Consider the following 23,137-nt stretch of genomic DNA (forward strand, 5'->3'; position numbering starts at 1 on the left):
TGGGTTTGCAGCTGGTGCCTTCCTGCTGCCCTGGCTCTGTGTGCTGAGCCATGAGTGCGGGTGGTGGGGCTACAGGGACGCTGTCTCTCTCTGGCGTGTGTCCCCACACCAGGGCATTTGTCATGTGACCACACAACAGCTGTCACCTGAGGTTTACATAACCCTGTGGGATTATCTCAGAAAAAGTCCAGTTTCACATTGCCCCGGTTGCCCCAGTAATGTTTTCTTTTAGCACAATTCCAGGAAGCGAACCCAGGACCTTACTGATGTGCTGTGCTGTGAGTGGCTTCACAGGCTGGGCTTTTTACTCTGTATTTCTGAGTAAGAGAGAGGAGGAAGGGAGAGAAGAGAGGAGAGAGCGTGAGCACAGCACCACTTCACCCTCCATGCCGTCCGTCCGTCCGTCCGTCCGTCCGTCCGTCCGTCCATCCATAGTGCTTCAGGTGGTGCTGGGGCTCAAACCCGGGCCTCCTGCATGGAAGGTATGTGCTCTGCTTGCTGGACCATTCCTGCCCTCTCCAGTGTTATCTTTTTCTGGCTGCAGCTGGGGCTCAGTGCCTGCACAGATCCTCCATTCCTGGTGGCCTTTTTGTTTTTTTAATTTTTTTTTTAATAGAGGATGAGAGAGAGCGAGACAGACAAGGAGAAAAAGGAAAAACATCTGCAGGGTGCTTCCACCACTCCTGAAGCTTCCCCTCTGTGGGTGGCGACTGGGCTCGTAAACAGGAGCCCTTGTGCATGATAGCATGTGCATTCTACCAGGTGTGCCACCACCCAGCACGTGCTTATTCTCCCTCTATCTCTCTCTCTCTCTCTCTCTCTCTCTCTCTCTCACACACACACACACACACACACACACACACACACACACACACACACGTTAAAACCCTTTTCCCTGGTGCAGTGGGTGGTCCCATCTCCTGGTTTGATGACACTGGTGGTTGGTTGTCTCCGAGGCTCTCTCTCTGGTTCTGTGTGGGGCTCCCGTGTGGCCAGGGTCAGACTGTGTCGGGAAGGAACCCTCTTTGGTGCGTTTGCATGAGACGCGTGCAGTGTGGGCAATCGCCGTGAGAGTGGTGGGGATTAAGAGATTCAGCGAGGAGATGAAGAGATATCAGGGGTGAGGGGGTGCAGGGGCCCCTCCGTGCCGCAGTCTGGGTGGCGCCGGGCAGCCCGTGTGGAGGAGGGGTACCTCTGGAATTTGAGGTGGAAGTCCTGCTCTGGCAGCCGTGAGGGGGAGCCGGCGCTGTGGGCCTGGTCCAGGGAGGCCTACCCTCCCTGAGGGCTGATTCACAGAGGAGGAAATGGCCTCTCCCTTCACGGTGTCAGAGCCTTGAGCTGCCCTGAGTGAGGGGTTTCCCGGGCCCAGAACAGAGGGCAAGGAGTGAGGTGGTGCCCAGAGGCTGGGAACATGGCACAGCCACTGTGTATCATACTGTAGGGAGCACTGTGTGAATGTCTCCTGAGTTAATAACACTTTTTTGGTGCCTTCAGAATGGTGACTTGGGAGCAGTTTTCTTTTATTTGTTTGTTTCTCCCTAATAGAATCTTATGGGGGATGGGGGGCTGGGCAGTAGCGCAGCGGGTTAAGCGCACATGGCGCAAAGCGCAAGGACCGGCATAAAGATCCCAGTTGGAGCTCCTGGCTCCCCACCTGCAGGGGTTTGCTTCACAAGTGGCAAAGTGGTTTGCTTCACAAGTCTCCCCTGCTCTATCTTCTCTTCTTCTCTCCATTTCTCTCTGTGCTATACAGCAACAATGACAACAATAATAACAACAGCAATAAACAATAAGGGCAACAAAAGTGGAAAAAAAAAAAAACAACAGGCTCCAAGAGCAGTGGATCCATAATGCAGGCACCAAGCCCCAGCAGTAACCCTGAAGGGAAAAAAAAAAAAAAAGAATCTTACACGCTGACATGTAATCAACCACAGGGCAGCCCCCAGACGGCTGAATCCAGCATCACTGTGCATTGTAGGATGTTTAACAGCACCCCAGTCTCTCTCACTGGGTGCTAGTAACACATGCATACACACACACACACACACACACACACACACACACACACCTTGTGGCAACAACAACAACAACAACAAAGGCTTCTCAAGAGCCAGGAAGGTAGCTCAGTGGGTAACGCACATGCCTTTCACATGTGAGGCCTGGAGTTCAGTCCTCAGCAACTCACTGGAGCAACAATGGGACAGGGGCAGATGGGACTCTGTATGGAGTGGTGCTTCGGTCTCTTCACCTCTCTGCCTCATAAACATCTACCAGGGTGGGGGGGCGGTAGCGCAGCGGGTTAAGCGCACGTGGCACTAAGCACAAGGACCGGCGTAAGGATCCCGGTCCGAGCCCCCGGCTCCCCACCTGCAGGGGGGTCGCTTCCCAGGCGGTGAAGCAGGTCTGCAGGTGTCTGTCTTTCTCTCCCCCTCTCTGTCTTCCCCTCCTCTGTCCATTTCTCTCTGTCCTAAACAAAACCACGACAGCAATAACAACAACAAGAATAACGACAAGGGCAACAAAAGGAAACAAAATAAAAAGCCTCCAGGAGCAGTGGATTCGTAGTGCAGGCACCGAGCTCCAGCAATAACCCTGGAGGCAAAAAAAAAAAATCTACCCTGGGGCGGGGGGCACTTGGTTGAGTGCACACATTGCCAGGCTCAGGGACCTGGCTTTAAGTCCCTGCTCCCCACCTGCAAGAGGAAAGCTTCTTGAGCAGTGACGGGGGTCTGCAGGTGTCTTTCTCTCTCTCTCTCTCTCTCTCCTTCTCTATCTCCCCCACCCCTCTCAACTTCTGTCTGTCCTGTCTAATAAAGGAAAGACTCTTGTCTACGGCCATACCACCCTGAACATGCCCGATCTCGTCTGATCTCGGAAGACTGTTGCCCTAGGAAGCCAGGGTTGGAGTGGCCCAGGAGTGGAGCTCACATGTGAGGCCTTGAGATCATCTCTCAGCAGGGCACTAAACAGAAGGAGGACCTTTTGCAGAATCCCCTGCAGCTGAGCAGCTGCTCTGAGTGGGAGGACCCCCTGTGCAGCCCCCTCCCAGGTCTCCTGTGGCTGCCCCTGGCCAGCAGGGACACGTGCCTCGGGTGACAACCCACCCAGCCCAAAGCACTCCTTGTGTGTGGGGCAGCCTGCAGCTGCTCCCTCCCTATGAGTCTCTCCTGGGGTGTTCTTTGGGTGCTGGGGAGGCAGGAGACCCTCACTCTGGGCCCAGCAGCCTTGAGGGGAGCAAACAAATCTGAAATCCCCAAATGGACATTTTAGAACCCGAGGCCCATCCTACTGAGGAGTGACCTTGGCTCAGGCAGCTCTGCCAGAGTTAGTGTCTTAGTCCTGCAGGGCCCTGGGCAGCCTGGCAGCAGGGCACACACCTCAGAACCCTTGTGGCTTCAGAGACACATGTCAGTGAGCCTCCCTGCACCTGGAACCCAGCACTCAGCAGCAACCCCAGCACTACTTGGGAGGGAGGCGTACTGATTACCCTGAGAGTTCACAGCAAGGAATGTGAGAGTCTCGCTTACCCCCCCCCCCAGCCCCCGACCAGCTGCTGAGATGGGGTGGCCCTACTCAGACAGATGCCCAGCCCAAGCGGAGGCCCAGCACCAGCTCGGGGTGGAGGCCTCCATGGCCACCTACCCCCCAGAGTTCCTCTCTGGCGGTCACGGACATCTGCTGGGCTGTGTTCCCCACGGCAGGCTAGGGGGACTCGGGAAGCGGGCTTAGTGGGAAGAGAGAGTTGAAGAGAGGTGAGGGGTGAAAGTTGAGGTTTGAGAAAATCCCTATAAAAATGAAAACAAACCATCCGTCTTGTTCACTGGCGTCTCACCCTCCGGTGGCCTTTGCGGAGCCTGCCCTGCCTTCCTGGGAAGGGGCTCTGAAACCCAACGCGGCCGCAGACCAGCCCAGCCCAGCCCCGCCCCACCCCGCCCCCAACAGGGCTGCCCCCCCCCCACTGCAGAGCACCCCCTCCCTCAGGCCTACCTCTCCCTGAAGCCATGGGGATGGGGGAAGGTGCCCCTTCACCAGCCGCAGAGAACACTGGAGTCTCCTTATTCCCCCCCCCCCCAGAAAAAAAACAACGAATGACCAACCTTCTTCCCCACCCCCCACCCTGGCCATTGAAGCATTTCAAAGCAATTGTAAAAATTATATGAACCCCATCGAAGAACTGTTACAACAATGTTTAGACCCAGTGTTTGAAACAAAGACAATGATATTATAAATAATTGTAGATGAAGAAGATAGGCAAGAAAAAATAACATCATTAAAAGAATTTTACAAGACGGCCCGTTCACAAAGATGGATGGAGTAACACAATACGTTCAAAATATCTGCAACGAACATCAACACAGTACGATGGACAGAAACCATCTGCCTGCGGCCTCCCCCTGGCACGGCCACACGGCCCCACAGTGGCTAGTGCCACGGGCTTCTCCTGGGGGCCAGAGCGGGACTGGGGTTCCTTCCGGGAAGAGGGTCCGCGTGTCTTAGCAGGCAGGTGGGGGTGGGGTGGAAGTGGCGGGACTGGCACCTCTGGGGAGGGAGTTGGTGAATGCGAAGGGAGCTGAGGAGGAGGAAGTGTCCTCTCTAGGGGCGCAGCGCTTCCCTCAGAAGCCTGTAGCCCTGCTGCCCCCAAGGTCCCTCCTTCTCTGTTAGGAAACAGGTGATTCATGCGTGGTAGAGGTGGCCTGAGCCCTCTGCTCTGTCCCCACCAGCGTCCGCAGTCTGCATGTGTTCCGCGGGTGCTGAGAGGACTCTGGTGGCTCTGGTTTTAGAGCACACAGTCCCGGCCACCAGCCCAGGGCTTCCACTTGACCTCTGTGTGTCTGACCCAGTGCACCCGTCAACTGTCACCAGGTGAGGGCTGCCCTTCCCACTTCTCTGCAGGACAGTGTCAGAGTGGGATGCCAAGCCGGCCCTGGGAAGAGCAGCCGTCTGGTCCTTGGGCAGGGGGCTGGGGGGGGGGTGCCTGAGAGTCTCAGCACCCATCCACACCCCTGCCAGCCTCTCCCCTGCCCCATGCGGTCTCAGAGCAGCTTTCTCCCCAGGCTGGCATCAATCAACAGACTTGGAGGGATCTGAGCCAGACGTGAGGGGCCCGCTTTCCAGGCCTCTGCAGAGGCCAGTGCTCCCTGTAACTTACAGCGCTAAGCAGCTGTGGGTCTGAGCCAACCCTGCCTGGGCCCCCAGGTTGGTGCCTGGACTGTGTGGGGTCTGTCCGCCCTCCTTGCAGTGGCCCGTGTGACAGTGGGGATAACCTCCAGGCCAGGTCTGGCCTGGCAGTGCGAGCATTCTTGGAGGCCGGGCAGAATTACGCTTGCCTTGAACAGCATCAGGCTTGGCACTTAGCTGCCAGTGGGGACTTTGGAGGAGTCACCACCCCATCCCACCCCCCCAATTCTGCACCCCAGGTTCTGGATCTGAAGTCCCTGCCGTGCAGTTCAGCTCAGCCGGGGGACGAGAGCAGGGAGTCTGTCCTTGCCTTCTGGGGCACCAAGGGGCATAGTCAGGTGCCGTGACCACCTGCCTCCAGCCAGTGGGAGCTGAGGAGGAAGCAGGGCCATCAGGACGCCCTGCAGGAGGCAGCACTGCAGTGAGGTTCACCGAGCTGACGGGGAGACCATGCCGGGAACCCCAGGAGGGGTCAGCGCACAGGTTGAAGGCGGAAAAGACACTGAACAGAAGGGGAAGAAGACCTTGGGGCTGGGCCTAGGGGCAGGGTGGATGCAGCGGGAGAAGGCAGTGAGTGACCCGGCTCTGTCCCCAGCCCCAGCATGGGAAGAGCCTTGAGAGACAGGCCCGAGGGCATCTCTGTGGAGCCAGTTCGCAGGGGAAGAAAGGGTTACCCCAAAGAGACAGACATGTAGCCTGAGCACCTGGAAGAGGGTGGGCATGCCTGAGATACCAGAGGGTCAGGGTGTAGGGCCCTGCGACTTGTGCCCGTGCCCCCCAACTGCAGGGAAGCAGCCCCACAGCAGCCTGTGTGTGCACGCATATGTGTTTGCTAGTGTGCACGTGTGTGCATACGTGTGCATGTGTGTGTGTGCATGTGTGTGTGTGTGTGTGTGTGTGTGTTTCGAAGGAGGGAGGTGAGCGAGAGGCCAGCTTCCTGACAGGGCAGCTGTAAAACATTCATAAAACTTTTATTGGACTTGCCACCCTTCCAGATAAATATTTTTCGATTTTATGGGCTTGTTTTAGGGTCCTGAGCTTAATCACGGCTTTGTAGCTGCCTTTAAAAAAAATTAAATATTGTTTTGGCAAAAGGAGTCTCTCCTCCCCTTCCCCCCACCCCCAGGACAGCCTGCACTCTGAGCTCATAAATTCCTGCCACTCTCAACTCTTGCCCTTTCTCCCTCCACCTCCTCACAGCCGCACTGGGATGAACCTGAAAGGAGAGAGAGCAGGCATTCCTTCCCTCCCTCTCTCCCTCGTCCTGCTGCCAGCCTCCCTCTGCACAGAGTGGAGCTGGATTTGTAGATGGCCAGGGCCAGGGACTGGGAGGGAACCGGGACCGGGCCCCGCCCGCTGCCTCCCCTCACCATCCTCCCCTCCCCGACCCCAGCCCAACCCCAACCACCTCCTGGACCACCGGCCTCCTGCCCCGTGGAGGTCCTCATCGAGGCCCCCCGGCCCCCAGCATCCCCCTCAGATCTTCAGGCCCAGCTCCCCCTCTTATTCGAGGCCTTATCTCCCCACCTTCCCGTCTAGAGGGTCACCCCAGCCCTGCCTGCCCCAAAGTCTCACCTTGTGTCTCTGGCACTCAGCCTGATTTCCCTCTGGCTCTGAACACTCAGGAGTGTCCTCCTCTGTTTGCATGCCGTTCTAAGCATCCCTGTGCACTGCTGTGTCCATGGACCTAGAACAGGCCTGGCCCTCCGGAAGCGCGGTCAGTGCTGGGGGCTGCTGCCGGAAGGTGTGTGGTTGATAGCCCTGGGTGGCAGACACCTCGCTGTGTCACGTGCTGTCCTGGTGCTCTGCATGCTGTGGACTCGCATGGACGTTCCAGCAGCCCTGCCGAGGTGGCTGTGTTGCTGCCCCCAGTTTCTGGATGATGTGCCCGGGGCCAGTCGCCCCGTGTGAAGCCGCACAGCTGTGCTGAGCCCAAGCCAGGGTTTGGGTTCTGGCTGCTAGGCATACAGCCTGAGCACTTGGCTGTCTTGTCTGAGTCTAGAAAGGAAGGGCTGAGGCCGGCAGTGTGGCGTGAGCCCCGGCCTGTGGCACCAGGCCGCGTGTATGGGGTGCCCACCCCTCCTGGCCTTGTGCCAGGCTCATGCGCTGGTGGAGGGGGAGTGAGGCTTGGGTACACGAGCTGCTGGTGACCTGCACACTTGTGAGGACAGACAGGAGACAGTGTCAAGGAAGCCATGCCTGGCAGCAATAGCGAGTGGCCAGTGGACACTTGGGGACCCCAGCACCCACTGTTGCAACTGGCTGGCTTCTCAAGACAGACTGTCAGTGGAGCTTCAGAACTGTGTCAGATGTTTTGGATTTGGGGAGGTGTCATTAAAATATCTCAGAAATGCCAAGGAAGCTGATTCTGTTCCCAGAGATTACTATTATTTATTTATTTATTTATTATTTTTTGAGCGTGATGAGCCCAGCCACCTCCTGTGTACACAGGGAAAGCCATCTAGGAGGCCTTCTTGGAAGAGGGGGATGGACTCAGCCTCAAAGGAAGGCAGACAGCCTGAGGAAGAGTGTTCCAGGCAGGAGCTGTGGCTCTATATAGAAGCAAACCCAGGGCCTGGGCCGGGGTAGGGATGAAGGCTCACAGAAGCACAGTGGGGGAAACAGGTATTTGGACGCCTGGAAGAGGTCGGGGTCCCCTCCAAGGGGTGGGAGGGTCCATGAAGGGTCTAGCAGAAGCCTGATGAGGCCCCAGAAGACCTCGGAGACTGACTCTTGCAACATAGAGCCACAGTGAGTGGAGCACCCAGGCTACAGGAAAATGAGGGCCCCAGAATAGGAGGGACCAGAGAGAGGAAGCAGAGCAGACATGAGGCTGATGGGGACGCTGAGGACAGCCTGGCCCAGGTGACATTGCCTCACAGCCACCTGGGCCAGTGGGCACAGTGTCATCTGCTCTGTGTGTGTGTGTGTGTGTGTGTGTGTGTGAGAGAGAGAGAGAGAGAGAGAGAGAGACAGAGAGAGAGAGACAGAGAGAGAGAGAGGTGAGGGTGTGGGGAGTCCTGCAGGGCTCCCAGCCAGCCACCAGGGTCCCATACCTGTGGCTGAGGTAACTGGACTGATGACAGGACTGAACTTGCAGTTTTTAGAGCAAACCAGGGGCCAGGTCAGAAGCTGGGGAGAGGACCCCAGCCAGGCCCCAGCAGGGGTGCTGATGGCCGCACGGACACCCTGGCCTGCCGAGGGGTGGGGGGGTGCCACGCTCATTTGCCCTCTTGTCGCCATAGGAACACAGGTCCACACTTTAAAGTGTGACAGCAGATCCACTGTGTGTCGAAGCACATCTGGGCACCCCACAGCTGGAAACTGGCAGCCGCAGTCCCTGTAAGGGTGCAGCCAGGGCTGGAGACAGAAAGCTGGGCAGTAAGGGCTCAGACAGTCTCAGGGAGCAGGTCTCCAGGCAGGCACTCACACCCTCCCAGGGGTGTGCAGGAGCATGAGGGCTGGACAGTCAGACAAAGCCTGGACTGTCGCCTCCTTAACACATGCTCTATGGGTGACAAGATACTGAGGGACATGTGATGCTTCTGGATGGATCTGTGAGCTGGCCACGGCCATACCACCCTGAACACGCCCTATCTCATCTGAACGGATCTGTGAGCTGGCCCAGAGAACCATCTAGAGAAGAGCATCGAGGGGGCCGGTCACTTCAGAGTTTGCGTGGGTCAGGGGGATGTGGTGGCTTTCAGTGAGCAGGTGGCATCCCGACCAGGGAAGGGCTGATGCGTGAGCAGGTCTGCAGTTCTCTGGACCCCCAGCACCGCACGCACCAGAACTGAACACTCGGCTGGTTTCTCTCTCTCGTGATTTCTAAGTCATGGCTGGCTGGTGAGTTGACCCTCTAGAGGTCCTGTCCTGCCTTGTGTGCAGCCCAGGCTTGAGGCCCTGGTACACGGCATGGAAGCACGGCACCTCTGGAGGAAGCTCCCAGGCTGTGGCATCTCTTCCCTTAGTGTCTGTCTCCCCAGCCCTGGGCCTGCAGTGGGTCAGCACCCAGGGCACTCTGCTTGGGGATCTGTTTCCACGTAGGAGAGAGATGGCAGCTCAGCCCCATCCTCGCACACGCCCGCACTTCCTATAGATAAAGCCACCTACATATCCTGGTCATCGTCACTCACTCCCTGGATTTGCTTAGGGAGAGGGAGAGAGAGAGGGAGGGAGGGAGGAACCTCTCCAGGGTGGCGAGGCACGTGGCCATGTCCCTCACAGCTGAGGAAGCCAAATGCCAGCTTGGAATTGGAGCTGCTCGGGGTTTCCCTTCATGTCACCTCCCAAGCTGGAGAGGGCACTGAGTCACCAATGCCTGAAGAGAGAGCACAGTCCAGGCCCCAGAGCCATCCTGCCAGCTCCAAGTAAGGCTGCTGCTGCTCATGACACTGCCCTCCACCTCCTCACCTGGCGGGGAGCTCCACCCGCACCTGACTTGGCCCCTCTGAGCCTGTTTTCTGCTTTCTAAGCTGAGGATGAACAGCACTGACTCGCAGGCTTGTCGTGCTAGATGGATCCACACAGGACACAGCACTCAGGCCCTCAGCTCTTCAATAAGGGACCAGCCTGGCCCCAGCCTCCCTAAGATCCCAGGGCCACCACACTGCAAGGGCCTGTCCTCTAGGCCCTTGCATTCTAGAAGACAGAAGCAGAAGGAGGAGGAAGGTTGCCTATTCACTTATCTCTCTCTCTCTCTCTCTTTTTTAAAGAGTTTATTTATTTATTCATGAGAAAAATAGGAGAGAAAGAACCAGCCATCACTCTGGTACATGTGCTGCCGGGGATCAAACTCAGAACCTCATGCTTGAGAGTCTAGTGCCTTAGCCACTGTGCCACTTCTGGGACCACCTCTTTTTTTTTTAATGAGGTGCCAGGCACCACATATGCAGGATTCTGCCAAGTGCCCTCCATGATGCAAATCCTTTTCACTCTGTGTTATGCCTAAAGAGGGAGGGAAAGAGGACACAGCACCACTACGCCATCTGTGATGCTCCCTCGGCGCCGTCCGTGATGCTCCCTCGGTGCCGTCTGTGATGCTCCCTCGGCGCCGTCCGTGGTGCTCCCTCGGCGCCGTCCGTGGTGCTCCCTCGGCGCCGTCCGTGGTGCTCCCTCGGCACCGTCCGTGATGCTCCCTCGGCGCCGTCCGTGATGCTCCCTCGGCGCCGTCCGTGGTGCTGGGGTCTCGTGCACAGGAAGCCATGCTCTGCCTGCTGAGCTGTCTCCCAGCCACCACTTCCTCTGATCTCAGGCAGCATTTCCCCTGTGGTACTGTCTTTAGGGCTTCTCAGCTCCCTGATGTGTCTTCCCTGGAGTTCAGTGCTTTAGCTGTCGGGACCGCCAGCCTCTTCTCTCCACACGGGGTCTCAGGAGGTGGTGATCAGCTGAACAGAGAGGGAACCTGATCAGGGCCCCTGACCAGGCAGATCTGTGGGGAAAGCTGGACATTGTGGGGAAGCTGTGGGTCAGGGCCGTTGGCACCCTTTCTCGCCAGAGGGCCTCTAGGGTTTAGGCAATAAGGGATCCTTGATGGTGACCCCTCACTGCCTGGGAACCTGTCTGCACTCTGGCACTGTGAACAGGCATGGCAGGGGCTCAGAAGGGCACCCCCATGGAGCACTCACCACCCTGGCAGCCTTCCGTGGGCAGACGCCCTGGACCGCTGCAACAGCCAGATGGGGGCAGAGAGCTCACCGAGCCACCCCTTGTGGCAGTCAGTGGCAGGCGTGTCCCCGGGGACATTTGGGAACCCAGCCCATGCTGCTGGATGATGGACAGGGTGGTGGTGGCCACGAGGAGCCCAGCTTAGATATACATCCCAGTTACGGGAAGCCAGGGACAGCCTTTGGTTCTTATTCAACACAGCGATTTCACGGCCCCACCCAGACAACACAGTAGCTGGATCCCAGAAGTGGGGTAGGGAGCTGGTGGAACAGCTGCCCCACCTCCTGTGACATCACCCTGGCCCCAGCTGAGCCTTCGCCCCGGGCCCTCGGGTGGCATCAGGCAAGGCAGGACCCAAAGGCCACTCCTCAGGCCTGTGTTCATCTGGGCTGAGTCACTGTCCAGATCCCAGAGCCAGGGGTTCTGACCTGGGGTGGTACCCAGGACCCTAGCACTGGGAGGGCTTGCCCTGTGCCAGGCAGGTGCCAGCCAGCACTTCACACTGTGCCCAGCTCTGCAGTGTCCTCAGCCCAGAGCCCCACTGGGACTGACCGGGAGCCTGCCTGAAGGTCCCCTTTCTCACCAGAGAGGAAGTGAGACTGACACTACGTCCTTCCTTTCACATGGTGGTGGGGTCAAACCCACATCTTACACACGAAGGGCATGTGCTCTCTCCACTGAGCCACCTTTCTGGCCTCCACAAAGAACCATTCTTTAGTGCAGTGCTGGGGAACAGGCCCAGGGCCTCGAGCATGCACTTGACCGCAGAGCTGCCTTCCCCTCCCCTGTGGCTTTGAAAAAGAAGACACTGCTCCTCAGTCCCCTGTGTGTTGTCATACATGTCACCAGCATCTTGTGTAGGTGCTCTGTGTCATGACGCTGTACCCGGGGCTTCCCGCCCCTCAGCATACTCACTGATGCTCTTTGCAGAAAGGGAGTGTTCTCTAAGCCCTCACTGGACTTCTGGCCCTGCCATCGTGGGTGCCTCGGGCATGTCCCAGCATCTGGCTCCTGGTCTGTCTGTAGGCTCGCTCTGGAGCAGGGCGTGAGCCAGAGGGCTGCCAGTCTAGCCTGGGGGAGCAGAGAAGCCCAGGGAAAGTTCCGGAAGGCAGGGCAGGAACTAACCCAGTAGAGCTCACACAAGGCCAGGATGGGGAGGACAAGAGAGTGATGCCACTACGGCCACTCTCATGCCAGGAGATATGCCAGCAGCACCTGCGCTGGGTCCTATGGGCACGAGAAAGGAGCTGCAAGAAGCCTGGCCTGGTGGCCATGGGGAGACAGACATCAGGTGACGCTGAAGAAACACAGCCAGCCGCAGGGTCGTGTTGGCGTTGTGGGCGAAGGTGCTGGCTCTTCCTCAGAGGGGCTGTGCAGTGTGTGGGCATCCCCGCACCCACCGGGCCAGGGAGGGGACACTCTGTGGGGGCCCCGGCTGTCATATCAAATGTGGTGGGGACCTTGGCTGTCGGTGGGGAGCACGCTGCTCGCCGCTGCTCCCTCCCGAGCCGGGGCTGATATAGTAATCAGGGCGCCGCATATGGGCCCTGGGAGATGACTGCTCCCGTGCCTTTGTTCGTCTTCATTATTCCACGGGAGGCTTTTTTTTTTCCCCAAGTCAGAAAAATGACATTTTTAATATGTGGAATTTTTTTTTTAAGAAAAGCAATATGAAGATGACTTTTATTGTCAATAAGCTCTACCTTTTAAACCAGTTATCTTAGTTTCTGCTCTTGGTGCTTTAATTGAAGATTAACGGCTGTTAAAGAGTGTACACATTTGGGCAGGGAGTGTTGGGAGCGTTAAAATTCAGCTCCCCCTGGGAGTGGGGGACTGTCTCCAGGGACAATGTGTCCCCCAAGGGTCCTTCCTCAGAGAAGGGCACCTGCAGGAGGGGCAAGGCCCTGTCTGGGCTGGACTGGCAGGGCAGGGAGGGCCCAGGGCAGTGGTGAAGGACTGAGGAGGCTGTTGGGAGCTGGCTGTCGCCCATCTTTGGGACAACTGGCCTGCCGCATGCTTAGGGCTTCTCCACTTCAGAACCCCGCTCTGCCCCCCTGGGCCCCAGAACACAGGAGCCCAGGCCTCTTCCCTAGAAGAGGGTGCTGGCCCTCTCCCAAGGTGGCCCCAGGAATCAGAGCTCCCTGCTGCCCCATCTGGCTCTGCTACACTGGGGCCCCGGCTGGAACACCCTGTGCAGGGACGAGTGTGAGGCAGAGCAGAGGGCTGGCTGGAGGAACTGGGATGCCTGCTTGAAGAAGGGCTGCAGTTTCCCGGGCGTGGACAGGACAGGAGGTCAGGCTTTTGTTCTGGGTGGATCTAGACGGATCTCTTTGGCAACAGACCCAAGGGTGGTTCAAAAGAGGGAGCTGCTGGTAGGAGAGCAGCCTGGCCCCCAGCCACAAAGCCAGGGACTACCGTGCCAGTCCCCAGCGGTGGAGCAGACTCCCGACTGCAGCCACATGCCAGGGAGGACCCGGGAGACTGTCACACCTGCCCTTGGCCACTGCCACGAGGGAAAGACAGCTGGTGTTATATGGCACTGTCTGGGTGCTGTGGCGTCCGCGCCAGCCCAGAGCCAGCGAGGCCCCAGAGAAACCGAGTCACGTGACAAGAAACTGCCCGGCACCTCCCTCCAAGTCCCAAGACCAAGTCGCTTCCTTCAGGTTTGAGGATGCTTTTTGTCTCTGTCTCTGACAAAATCCTTCCTCCTGCTTGCCCTCCCCACGCACCCCCAGTCTCCAAAGCCTCCACGAGGCTGTAATTCCAATTTACACGGCGCAGCAGGGATTTCTGCAAAGGGTCCTTTTTTGTTTTTGAAGAATTCATCATTGCCGCTAAGAAGCTTAATATAAATTAAAGGAGGAATTAGGCAGTATGAAGACATCAAAATGGGGGTGCAGGCGCCGGCTGCCTCCGCCGCCACCCAATCAAAGCCTGTGTGGAGTGTGCGCCCTAGACCCTCGGAGAGAGCGTGTTTCCCAGAAAGGGCCTGCTGTCCCCCGCCTCCCCTAATTCCCTTTGTTGTGGGGACAGCGGAGTACACATCTGATAAAAACTTAATCACCTTAGCTTTTTCAAGCAAATTGCATCTTTGTTTACATACAGGATCCATAGCAGGGAGAGAAGGGGGAGAGACAGGCAGCCCCCCAGCCAGCCACACTAGAGGCCCCCACTCCCCAGGAAGAACACAAAAGCCGCCTGGCAGGAGGGCGGGGGGGGGGGGAACCGCCAGCACCCTCGAAGATACACTAAGAGGCTACAACATCGCTGGCAGGTGTCGGCTCCCTGTGCCCGACTGCTCACCTGGCGTCCCCTGACAGAGCAGAGAGGCAGAGACACCGCCTGTTAGCACACTCCCAGCCCAGGTCTGACCCCCAGCAGCCATCCTGCTTGGAGCACATCTTAGCCAGAGCAAGGCCCCTCAGGTCCCGCGCTGCCCCTGCAACCCTGGGGCATCACGGGGGCTGCTGGGCAGAGACCCCTTACTCCACAGGTGATGGTGCAGCCTTCCTGTCAGAGGGGCTCAGCTCCCCTGCTGCCCGGCACACTGAGAACGTCCCTCCTCTGGGCCCAAGTGGCCTGGCTGAATCTGAGACGCTCTGTGGCCTGCCAGCCCAGCCACTGGTGTGGCCCTCTGAGCTCCCCAGCCCATCTGCCCCACTCTTGCAGGACACGACCCCCCCCACACACACACACATACACAAGGCCCTGCACCTTGCTCCATCACTGACCTCTCATTTCCACTCCCCATGGTTGCCTGTGGGGCCTTGGGGAGGGTTCAGGAGGGTGGCTGTCAGAATGGCAGGGGCTGGCTTCAGCCCCACAGGGCCATCGAGGGAAAGGCCCAGTGACCCCCAGGCTGCTGGCGAGGGTTCAGGCCCAACTGAGGGGCAGGGCCCACCAACGTGGAAGCCCTCTTCCAGGCCAGGCCCAACACGAAAGCAACACCAGCAATTGGCAGCAGTTTGCTGGCCTTTGATGGTGTGCCGGGTGGCACCGCTGGGCTTGGGAAGCTATGTGCTGCCTGCATTCTTCCCTCATTACCTGCCCCAGACCCGCAGCCTCGGGCCCACTGAGCCTTTGTGTGGGGCTGGTGCTCCTAGGGTCTGTGCTCCACAGGGGACATCTCTACTGCCTTCTAGAAGGGGTCCCCACAACCCAGGCAGGGCAGGAGAGGAGATGTGGCAGAGACTGTGGGGACCAGGAGACAGTAGGAGGGAGAGTTGGGGAGAGCATCCAGGAGAGGAAGGCACTGATGGACTGGCCCTGATGGAGCACAGTCCTATAGGGACAAGTCTGGTGATGGAGCACAGTCCTGCAGGGACAGGCCTGGTGATGGAGCACAGTCCTGCAGGGACAGGCCTGGTGATGGAGCACAGTCCTATAGGGACAGGCCTGGTGATGGAGCACAGTCCTATACGGACAGGCCTGGTGATGGAGCACAGTCCTATAGGGACAGGCCTGGTGATGGAGCACAGTCCTGCAGGGACAGGTCTGGTGATGGAGCACAGTCCTATAGGGACAGGCCTGGTGATGGAGCACAGTCCTGCAGGGACAGGCCTGGTGATGGAGCACAGTCCTATAGGGACAGGCCTGGTGATGGAGCACAGTCCTGCAGGGACAGGTCTGGTGATGGAGCACAGTCCTATAGGGACAGGCCTGGTGATGGAGCACAGTCCTATAGGGACAGGCCTGGTAATGGAGCACAGTCCTGCAGGGACAGGTCTGGTGATGGAGCACAGTCCTACAGGGACAGGCCTGGTGATGGAGCACAGTCCTATAGGGACAGGCCTGGTGATGGAGCACAGTCTTATAGGGACAGGCCTGGTGATGGAGCACAGTCCTACAGGGACAGGCCTGGTGATGGAGCACAGTCCTATAGGGACAGGCCTGGTGATGGAGCACAGTCTTATAGGGACAGGCCTGGTGATGGAGCACAGTCCTACAGGGACAGGCCTGGTGATGGAGCACAGTCCTGCAGGGACAGGCCTGGTGATGGAGCACAGTCCTATAGGGGCAGGCCTGGTGATGGAGCACAGTCCTATAAGGACAGGCCTGGTGATGGAGCACAGTCCTATAGGGACAGGCCTGGTGATGGAGCACTGTCCTATATGGACAGGCCTTGTGATGGAGCATAGTCCTATGGGGACACGCCTGGTGATGGAGCACAGTCCTACAGGGACAGGCCTGGTGATTGAGCACAGTCCTGCAGGGACAGGCCTGGTGATGGAGCACAGTCCTATAGGGACAGGCCTGGTGATGGAGCACAGTCCTACAGGGACAGGCCTGGTGATTGAGCACAGTCCTGCAGGGACAGGCCTGGTGATGGAGCACAGTCCTATAGGGACAGGTCTGATGATGGAGCACAGTCCTGCAGGGACAGGTCTGGTGATGGAGCACAGTCTGACAGGGACAGGTCTGGTGATGTAGCACAGTCCTGCAGGGACAGGCCTGGTGATGGAGCACAGTCCTGCAGGGACAGGCCTGGTGATGGAGCACAGTCCTATAGGACTGGCCTAGTGATGGAGCACAGTCCTGCAGGGACACGCCTGGTGATGGAGCACAGTCCTACAGGGACAGGCCTGGTGATTGAGCACAGTCCTGCAGGGACAGGCCTGGTGATGGAGCACAGTCTGACAGGGACAGGCCTGGTGATGGAGCACAGTCCTGCAGGGACAGGCCTGGTGATGGAGCACAGTCCTATAGGGACGGGTCTGGTGATGGAGCACAGTCCTGCAGGGACAGGTCTGGTGATGGAGCACAGTCTGACAGGGACAGGCCTGATGATGGAGCACAGTCTGACAGGGACAGGCCTGGTGATGTAGCACAGTCCTGCAGGGACAGGCCTGGTGATGGAGCACAGTCCTATAGGGACAGGTCTGGTGATGGAGCACAGTCCTGCAGGGACAGGCCTGGTGATGGAGCACAGTCCTATAGGGACAGGCCTGGTGATGGAGCACAGTCCTATACAGACAGGCCTGGTGATGGAGCACAGTCCTATAGGGACAGGCCTGGTGATGGAGCACAGTCCTGCAGGGACAGGCCTGGTGATGGAGCACAGTCCTGCAGGGACAGGCCTGGTGATGAAGCACAGTCCTATAGGGACAGGCCTGGTGATGGAGCACAGTCCTGCAGGGACAGGTCTGGTGATGGAGCACAGTCCTGCAGGGACAGGTCTGGTGATGGAGCACAGTCCTGCAGGGACAGGCCTGGTGATTGAGCACAGTCCTGCAGGGACAGGCCTGGTGATGGAGCACAGTCCTGCAGGGACAGGTCTGGTGATGGAGCACAGTCTGACAGGGACAGGTCTGGTGATGGAGCACAGTCCTACAGGGACAGGCCTGGTGATGGAGCACAGTCCTGCAGGGACAGGCCTGGTGATGGAGCACAGTCCTATAGGGGCAGGCCTGGTGATGGAGCACTGTCCTATAGAGACAGGCCTGGTGATGGAGCACAGTCCTATAGGGACAGGCCTGGTGATGGAGCACAGTCCTACAGGGATAGGCCTGGTGATGGAGCACAATAATAGGGACAGGCCTGGTGATGGAGCACAGTCCTGCAGGGACAGGCCTGGTGATGGAGCACAGTCCTGCAGGGACAGGCCTGGTGATGGAGCACAGTCTGACAGGGACAGGCCTGGTGATGGAGCACAGTCCTATAGGGACAGGCCTGGTGATGGAGCACAGTCCTATAGGGACAGGCCTGGTGATGGAGCACAGTCCTATAGGGACAGGCCTGGTGATGGAGCACAGTCCTGTAGGGACAGGCCTGGTGATGGAGCACAGTCCTGCAGGGACAGGCCTGGTGATGGAGCACAGCCCTGCAGGGACAGGCCTGGTGATGGAGCACAGTCCTATAGGGACCGGCCTGGTGATGGAGCACAGTCCTACAGGGACAGGCCTGGTGATGGAGCACAGTCCTACAGGGACAGGCCTGGTGATGGAGCACAGTCCTGCAGGGACAGGCCTGGTGATGGAGCACAGTCCTGCAGGGACAGGTCTGGTGATGGAGCACAGTCTGACAGGGACAGGCCTGGTGATGGAGCACAGTCCTATAGGGACAGGCCTGGTGATGGAGCACAGTCCTATAGGGACAGGCCTGGTGATGGAGCACAGTCCTATAGGGACAGGCCTGGTGATGGAGCACAGTCCTATAGGGACAGGCCTGGTGATGGAGCACAGTCCTGCAGGGACAGGTCTGGTGATGGAGCACAGTCCTATAGGGACAGGCCTGGTGATGGAACACAGTCCTATAGGGACAGGCCTGGTGATGGAGCACAGTCCTATAGGGACAGGCCTGGTGATGGAGCACAGTCCTATAGGGACAGGCCTGGTGATGGAGCACAGTCCTGCAGGGACAGGCCTGGTGATGGAGCACAGTCCTATAGGGACAGGCCTGGTGATGGAGCACAGTCCTGGCGGGACAGGCCTGGTGATGGAGCACAGTCTGACAGGGACAGGTCTGGTGATGGAGCACAGTCCTATAGGGACAGGCCTGGTGATGGAGCACAGTCCTGTAGGGACAGGCCTGGTGATGGAGCACAGTCCTGCAGGGACAGGCCTGGTAAGGGAGCACAGTCCTGCAGGGACAGGCCTGGTAATGGAGCAGAGTTCTGCAGGGACAGGTCTGGTGATGGAGCACAGTCCTATAGGGACAGGCCTGGTGATGGAGCACAGTCCTGCAGGGACAGGCCTGGTAATGGAGCAGAGTTCTGCAGGGACAGGTCTGGTGATGGAGCACAGTCTGACAGGGACTGCCCCTGGTGGAGCTCGGCTGTGCAGGGGTGAGTGAAGCTTGGAGGGAGGCACGCAGGTAACCCTAGTGGTTACGGGTGAACTCAGCGTCTGTTAGCCCCACACCTGCCTCTCTGTCCTTCACACCAATTCTCGCAACAGCGATGGGACCCAGGGGAGTGCCCAGAGGTCCTGTGTCTGGGCCGGGTGACAAGGACAAGGAGGTGGAGTGGCCATGGGAGATCCCTAAGCCTATCTCTCCCACCAGTGCTGCCCCCTACTTTTGCTCAGCCTACTGAGGATAATGACAGAGAGGGCCTGGGGCAGTGCAGAGAGCCTTGGCCAGGCCACACAGGCAGACAGGCCTGGTGGTGGCCCCCTCGCCCCTGGGCCCTCCCCCCACCCGTCCCCCATGCCCGTGGATTCAGCTGCAGGGTGCATTGGGGTCAGGGGGCTCTGTGTCCCCCTGGGCTCTGGTCTGGGTGTCTGAGGCCCCTGTGAGTGGCAGGGTCACTGTAGAAGCCTTGGTCAGTGGAGGGAAGGAAGAGGTGGCCTGTCCTTGTGCTCTGCCCTGAGCAGCACAGAGGGCTCCCTGGGTTCTCCTCACCTGTGATCCCCGCCTTGAGCCCACCTTGGCACTTTCCCCATGGCCCTGCTGGGTCCGTGGCACAGCTCTCCCAGGTCAAGCTTCTCCTCCAGGCTGTGACCCGAGTGGCCACATCTCTCTCTGGGCCTGTGAGTGTGTGCTCAGAGGTCAGGAGGCAAGACTCCTAGACCAGGGCTGGGAGAGGGGCCTTGGTCTCCACATTGGCCATTCGAGCTCATGCTAGTGTGCCGGCCAGGCCTCTCCCAGCCCTGGTCTCTGGGCAGGATTCTAGGAGCCAGAGACGTTTTCAAGTGGTGGGCTGACCATTGGACAGCGAGGCCAAATGCTACTGTGCCCCAGCTCACCCCTACAAACATAAGTTTGGTGTCGCTGGCAAGCTGGCCTCCCCGTCGTGGCTGAGTCAGGTTGAGCCCTGCTCCCACCGCACTGAAGGAAGCCTCTGTGCTGTGGTGGCTTTCCCTGTGTCTCTTCCTTCTGTCTGAAAAAGTCGGCCTGGAGCAGTGAAGCCCTGGCAAGGAGGAGGAAGATAAGTGATTATACAACTTCTGCTTTGGCAGGGCAGACAGAATTTTTGATTCCCACAAGAATGAGGGAAGTATAAGCATGTGTGAGCTGGCGATAACAGTGATGGGGAAAGAGTGATGGGAGGGGCAGGCCGCGTGGGGTAGGAGTCACGGGGGTGGGGAAGGTGTCACAGGGGTGGTGACAGTGGCACAGCAATCGGAGGAGGACCGTGACGAGACCCGCCACACTGTTAGAGGCAGAGACAGTTCAGGTCAGCTGGGCCAGGGCCCCTGGCAGAGGGGCACAAAAGTCAGGCTCCCTAGGCTCACTCTGCCCCATGTGACTGGGAGAGGGTGACAGCCCCGTGAACCGCTGTGCTTCGGGACAGGGGGCATCCAGAGCTGGCCTTCAGCTTCTACACGAGTCCAGGACCCGCCCTGCCCTGGGACCCCACAGAGCCAGACACAGGAGGGACACAGAACTGCAGCCATGTGCCTTCATCCCCACCCAGGACTCAGCACAGAAGCTCCCCTGGCCCTCAGGCCGTCACCCATATCTGGGCCTGGCCACCCTCAGCCCCATCCCTGCCCGCCTGACTACCCACCTCCCGGACTCTGGGGTCTGCTCTCCTGGGGACTGGCTGGATTGCCTGCTGCTTGGTTTTTGTTCTGTTCTGTTCTGTTTTGCCACTGTGTCATCATCAGGGCTTCGTGTTCCAGGTTGACTTCTTCAGAGACAGAGATGGAGGCGGGACCCCCCCCCCAGCACTAGAGCTCCCCCACCCCGCCCCCGTGCAGTGGGGACCAGGTGGAAGCTTTGCTTGTGCACGTGACGAAGCAGGCGGGCTCTCTGCTTGAGCCTGTGTTTGTTTACGCCGTGCCAGGGAGTGGAGTCAGCATTGTACATATGTCTGACACCGCCGAGAAAGGGAAGTGGGGCACATACAGAGAGAGGAGGCGCTATAGCACCTACCACTCCACCCCCAGAGTGCCTCCTGGTGCTATCCATGCTGCTCCCTTGGGGAGCCAGGCTTTGAACCCAGGGCTTTGAGCAAGGTAAGGCTGCTTGTTCACTCTCCTCTTCAGACTAGTTAGTGGGGTGGGGGAGGGGGCGCCGAACACGGCTGGTGTCCACCTCGATATGCTGAGTGCCGCGGGTTTAGCGTGAGTGTGCCTGGCGTGCCCAGCACCCTGTCCCCCGGCTGCTGTGTGGCTGGATTTAAAAGTGTTGCTGAGGCACAGACGCTCCCTGCCCACCGCAGAGGGGCCAGCGCCGCCACTGGCTCTGGTAGCCCCAGACGGTCTCCCCAGCCCTGCCCGCCTGCCGTGGCCGTGCAAGGTCTGCGGTGTGTGTAACGGGAGCCGGCCCGGGTGAGATGGGCCCCGATTGGGCCACGCCTGTCTCCCAGGCCATCTCCCAGGCCGGCGTAGACTCCCTGTGCCCCTCCAGCCGTCAGACCTCCTGGCACCAGAGGGAGACGGCCGCCCGGGCCATTTGTCAGGCTCTGGTGCCAGCCGCGTCTCTGTTTGCAGAAGGGCTGCCGCCGTGACTCGGGGAGTCAGATACCTGCAGCCTGGCCCGGGGCCATTCCCACGCCTGAGCCCCAGCCCTGGGCCCACAGGAGGCACCAAGCTAACCACCCACCCCACCCTGCCTTCCTGGATGACCCTTGAGGAAGGAGACTGAGGCCTTCATGCAGTGACCCCGAGTCCTTGATGCCTTTGCACTGACTTCCTGTGTGATGCCAGCATATGCACCCAGGACCTCCTGGTCCAATTTTATTAATTAATTAACTTATTTAGTTAGTTAGTTAGTTAGTTAGTTATTTTGAGGGGAGAGGGATGTCAGAGTGTCACATACACATGATTTCACCACCCCAGCTGACTTTTTCAGAGATACAGAGATAGAGAGGGAGAGACTCCAGAGCTTCCCGGCACCGTAGTGGTCCCAAGCAGGCGCCCTGGCAGGTGAGCTACCTTGCTGGCTTCCCAGTCCAGGTTTTTTATCCGCAGAGAGGCAGGGAAGAGATACCACTGCACCATGAGTATGGCATAAACTGCTGTGTGTGAAGTTCTGGGTTCGAGCCCTGGCAGCACATGGGAGCACCGTGGGTGTCCGTGGGGGATCTCCGTGGCTGGGGGAGCTGTGCTCTGGGGTCTCCCCACTGGGAGTTCACAGTAAGAACTGGTGTTGCCCAAACGACTGGGAGGTGATGCCTCCCCAACCTCCTGCCAGCCCTGGACACCCAGCCTGTGCATCTCCTGGCCTTTGGGTGTGGACAAGGGGAGGATATGGCCATGAGATTGGGGGCTGACACTCACAGGGACCTGGGTACAGAGTAGAAGAGTGGGCAGGAGCCATAGATGGGACACCCTGGAGCTCCCAAGCTATTCTGTCTGGTGGCATGGCGTCATATAGTAGGAGCGAAACTGGATGCAGGGATCTCGGGGCCAGAGTGGACCACCATTCAGGGGCCCAGTGGCTGCAGAGGGAGGCCAGGGGCTGAGTCAGGGAGCCCAGGGGCCTGATTGGGCTGGGGAGGGGTGACAGTCGCTGTGGCCAGGGTGGTGGACTTGGAGCTGGGTTGGTCTGGCTGTCCATCCAAGGCGGGGTGGTGGGGTAACAGCCTCTCACTCTATTCCTTGCAGGAGGCCTCAGCCCTGAGTCTAAGAAGCTCCTGACACCTGCCGTGAAGAAGCGAGGCCGCGGTGGCCGTGGGGAGACCGCCAGCCAGGAGGAGGGCGCCCCTGAGCGGCAGGAGCCCAGCCAGCACGTATCACTCAGCCTGTCCTTCAAGCGCTACGTCTTTGATACCCACAAGCGTATGGTCCAGTCCCCGTGACGGCCGCCCTGCCCCAGCCACTCTGCCAACACCCCACCACATGTGCCTCAGCCCTTCTGTGTCGCCTTGTGGGCAGCAGGCCCCTGGGGGACAGTCACTGGAGCCGGAAGCCACTGTCCCTCCGCCCTGCCCCTTCCTGCCCAGCCCCGCTAGAAAGAGGCTTGGCCTGCTAGCGGTGTCCCTAAGGCCAGTCTTGTCTGTCTCCAGGCCACTGGTGACTGAAGCTGCAAATAAATGTCCTTGGCCCCACGGACTCCGCTGGTCTCTGTGACTTCCCTGGGCCAGGCTGGGTGGTCCAGGAAGAAGGGCTTCCCTGGGCATCAAGTCCAGGAAGGCCCCAAGACTGGCACCCATGGGATATGGGGTACAGCGGGGCTACAAGGTCAGTCCCCCTCCAGGAGTCTAGCCCAACACAAACGGGTGGGGGGTGTGAGTACGGCCCTTTCCTGGGGAGCCCCGCCCTCCGTTGCACCCTAGGCCTGAGCGCTCAGAGCTCAGGTACTCATGAAGGGAGGTAGGCCTGACTGGTGGCGGGGAAATCAAAGCTCTTGAAGACTGTGGGGTGAACAGATGTCCCTGCACCCCTGGCTTTGGCCTCCAGGCGGA

General features: G+C 59.0%; 1 protein-coding gene across 3 annotated transcripts in view; it reads left to right on the plus strand.

Annotated features, from left to right (window-relative positions):
- The window catches only part of EEFSEC (eukaryotic elongation factor, selenocysteine-tRNA specific), a 247,760-nt gene extending 224,976 nt beyond the window's left edge, over positions 1 to 22,784 (plus strand). For 2 of the 3 annotated variants that reach the window (XM_060180297.1, XM_007526878.3), the window contains one exon: positions 22,338 to 22,784. In XM_060180297.1, the coding sequence (XP_060036280.1) occupies positions 22,338 to 22,531 (194 nt within the window). In that variant the 3' untranslated portion in view covers positions 22,532 to 22,784. The remainder of the gene's footprint in view (positions 1 to 22,337) is intronic. The other variant, XM_060180298.1, reaches the window with a different exon arrangement.
- Positions 22,785 to 23,137: the final 353 nt, after the last annotated feature.

The sequence above is a fragment of the Erinaceus europaeus genome, chromosome 21, assembly GCF_950295315.1.
Source record: "Erinaceus europaeus chromosome 21, mEriEur2.1, whole genome shotgun sequence".
Classification (NCBI taxonomy): domain Eukaryota; kingdom Metazoa; phylum Chordata; class Mammalia; order Eulipotyphla; family Erinaceidae; genus Erinaceus; species Erinaceus europaeus.